The sequence below is a fragment of the Diaphorina citri genome, unplaced genomic scaffold (assembly GCF_000475195.1).
Source record: "Diaphorina citri unplaced genomic scaffold, Diaci psyllid genome assembly version 1.1 scaffold7040, whole genome shotgun sequence".
Classification (NCBI taxonomy): Eukaryota; Metazoa; Arthropoda; class Insecta; order Hemiptera; family Psyllidae; genus Diaphorina; species Diaphorina citri.
Genome location: NW_007384416.1, coordinates 2621 through 6174, shown reverse-complemented (window position 1 = coordinate 6174; position 3554 = coordinate 2621). Strand labels below are relative to the sequence as shown.

At 38.3% G+C, this 3554-nt stretch overlaps 1 protein-coding gene across 1 annotated transcript in view; it reads right to left on the bottom strand.

The window, feature by feature from the left end:
* The window catches only part of LOC103522139 (cordon-bleu protein-like 1), a 10120-nt gene extending 7279 nt beyond the window's left edge, over window positions 1-2841 (bottom strand). Inside the window, exon 1 of the mRNA XM_008487242.2 lies at window positions 2692-2841. Coding sequence (XP_008485464.2) covers window positions 2692-2816 — 125 coding nt within the window. The 5' untranslated portion in view covers window positions 2817-2841. The remainder of the gene's footprint in view (window positions 1-2691) is intronic.
* Window positions 2842-3554: the final 713 nt, after the last annotated feature.

The window sequence follows — 3554 nt, the reverse complement described above, 5'->3', positions numbered from 1 at the left end:
TAGTAAGAGTAACTATCGTGAGTAGGACCGTTACCTTCGGTTACAACAACCACTATCACTGGCCCATCGACGCCGATTTAAAGACAGGGCGCTGTGCCTGACCGCAAAGAGGAACCTTAAGTACACGGGATTTGAATATTATAGGCTCTTTATGATCCACCAGGTCAGTAACCCCGTCCAAAGCACACCTTGAACGGTCTCTAATTATGCTCTTCATCCCGATATTTATATTTTCCTTATCGATGGGAATTTTATTTGCAACAACAAACTTCTTATACCCACAGAGCACTATTTCACTTCCAAATATATAGTGCCTAAAAAAGCCTGTTGCGGCACAAAAGTAATCCCCCTTAAATTTATTTAATTTATTTTATTTATTAGTAAAGGATAAAAAAAAAAAAAAAAAAAAAAAAAACATTGTCATATCAAAGACATACTAATTAAAGACGGGTTAATTTCTTAATTTCGGGGTAACAGTGAGATGTCTGAAAACAAATTCACCAGTAATCGTTGATAGGAATCAAAAAAAAGCGATTACATCTTTAACATATTGAACACTGTATCGCAGGAAGAAGGCCGTGGATAAGTTTACTACATAACATTTCTACATTTCATTACCGTTACATACAATGATCCTATGGCCCCTTTGCATGCTAGTCCTAGCTTTCTTTTTAGGTACAAACATGGTGGTCCGAGAATTTAGTCGCCGGTAAACTCCGTTCTCGTTCAAAGCCGGTCTAGTCATTTATACATGCAATTTCTTCTTTTTAACCCCCCAACTGCGTTTTTGATGTGTTGGGTTAATTCTCAGATTTTGTATAAAGAAGATTTGTTTATTTATTATATATCCATGGATGTATTTATGTAAGGTACTTGTTTCCGGGACTGAAAATATTTGGGAGGTTAATAGGTGTCTCCATGTCGTGGTTCACCAAGGAAGGAAAGGGTAGTCTTAAAATAGCTTGACCCTACGGTGTAAGACAGGGTTTTTGTTGTCGGTAGGGATAAGAGAATAGTGGTGGAGAGGTTTGCATGGTTAGCTATGTGGAGAATCTACTTAGCGAAGAGTAGTATATCAGTTGAAAAAACTTTGGGTCGGTTTGAAAAAAGTACAGGCTAGTTTCGATTAATTTCACGGAGCCACCCAATCACCAGTTCCGCGAGCGAGCCATTTTGTCGCTCCCGCACCCAAGGTTAGGGTCGGCTCCCATACCTTAAAATAGGAGTCTTATATTAAACTCTTAAACTGGTAGTTATTATCATCAATCGGATGACGACCTCATTTCCCTGAAAAGTCAGGATACGCGCGCTTATATTTATTTCTGATAATAATAACTAATCAATAAAATAATAATTGGAGTTCAGGTTTACCAGAATTCCACACAGGTGTCTATCAGCTGGACCGTCAGCAAGCTACAGCTGTAGACTATGCTAGCTGCCAGGCGCTGATACAAACCTGTGTAGGCTGAAATAACAAAAATGTGATTTACAGGACCCCGCTTTAAAACCTGCATAGTACGCAAAATGCGAACGCGTCTTCGGACTTCACTCTAACATCTTGGACTTCCAGATAAACCTACGAAGATGGCGTGGTTCGTCTATTCAGTATGTCGCATCTTTGTGGTAAATGATAGTGGCAAGTGCATCGAGTGCACTGTCAAAAAAAAATTTTTATCCCTAAAAAAAAAAAAACACAAAAAAAAAAAAAAAAAAACAATAATAATAATAACAATAATAAAAAAGTATTGAAAGTTTTTTATGAACTGTAGGATTGTAACACTATATATGTTTATATATATATATATATATTTTCCTTTAAATCACTACATGACTTATACAACAAAACCAGACCAAATCACAAAAGCCTGATTCACACTATATGTAGTGCCAGTCAAGGTCCAGTCACGGTCCGGTAACGTTCCGATCAAAAGATTGAGTATTCACACTATCGTTCAAGCAACGTTCATGCTTCGGTCATTTTTCTTTCATTTCTAGTTGGTCTGAACGACGGAATGTTGATCGTTGCTTGATCGCTGCCTATTCACACTACAGTGCCAGTCTCGCTCCGGTCACGGTCCAGTTTCGGTCCGATCAAAAAGATTCGTCGCGAGAATGTTCCAAATTTTGACTGTGAGCTGACCGTTACCGTACCTTGACTAGAACGTCTAGTGTGTACACTCGCATTTACTTGCCTTCAACAATCATTTGATCGGACCGTTACTGGACCGTGACCGGACCTTGACTGGCACTATAGTGTGAATCAGGCTTTAGACTGTCTTATGCCTGCCACAAACTCCGCGGCGTCTGTCAGAGGTCTTAGAGTGAGTAGAGGGCATTAGACAAAATCGTATTACTTTGTCACATGTCATATCGGTCCCAATTTAATACACCTCAATAAATTTCATGACTTAACTATTTGTACTTCAACCAATAGCCTCCAGATCCGAAGTCCACCATGATTAGTGGAGATGCCAAAACTTCACTTCACCACTAAGGTTGGCACCTTGATAGAAACAGTAAAATGTGTCAACCATAAAAAAAGGAAATATTTATAATTTAATTTTACAATCCAAAAATTGTTTTTTATACTCAAAAGCTGTACATATGTAGTGGAGAGTTCCGGACCGTACACTGAAGTTAAGCAACGTTGAGAATGTATGGTATCTGGCCGAAGCTCCACGAGGTCCTTACCTTCGCTCCACATTCAAACGGACCGAATGGTTGTTAGGGAGGACGACACACAAGTCCATGGAACCAGAGAGCATATCTGGAGGAGTGTCCTCCGTAACTGCGATAGGGGGAGGCATTTTCAACATCTGAAATCGAGAGGAAAAGAGGTTTTCTTGTTAATAAATCTTGGATAGTATAGCTATAGGATAGTAACAGAACAATATTCAAACCTAAGAGCACAATGGCAATAGAACGACGAGTATAAAGCTGTGTCCTCACAGTCATATTCAATCGATCGACGGTGTCGACTATCTGTGGACACAGCTGAAAAAGAATCAGGACCACTTGAGTAGTTCATTATTTAGAGTCTAAATGGTCCGCGGACCACCAGTTGGGAACCACTGATTTAGACAGACAAGACAGGAAAGCCCCGATACCCTGTCTGGTTAAGGCTGGAAGTCCCATTACGGCAACAGTTTAGACCTGGATACTAAAGTTTTAGCGAAGCATTGGTTACATCAGCAAGTTTCTTATTATAATGAAAAGCGTCTACATTACTTTGCTTCCTGTAGGATAAAGAAACAGGTTAAATAAGAAAATAGCATGACATCTTCGAGGATTTCTTTTCCTGAAGTCAGCATAATGAAAAGTTACATCGTCCCATTTCCTTCTACCTACATCTTGAAGCCCGTATATCCTTATTATTCTACAGGTCCAGATAAAAATGTCATAAAGTTGTCATAAAGTCCCCTTTAATATTATTTTTTAAAAGTATTATTTTTGTTTCCTATTCCATTTTATTTTGTTTTTACACTATATTATTTTATGTTCCTATTTTTATTACCATTTTTATTTTTTATTTTATTTTTTTAATTTTTATTACC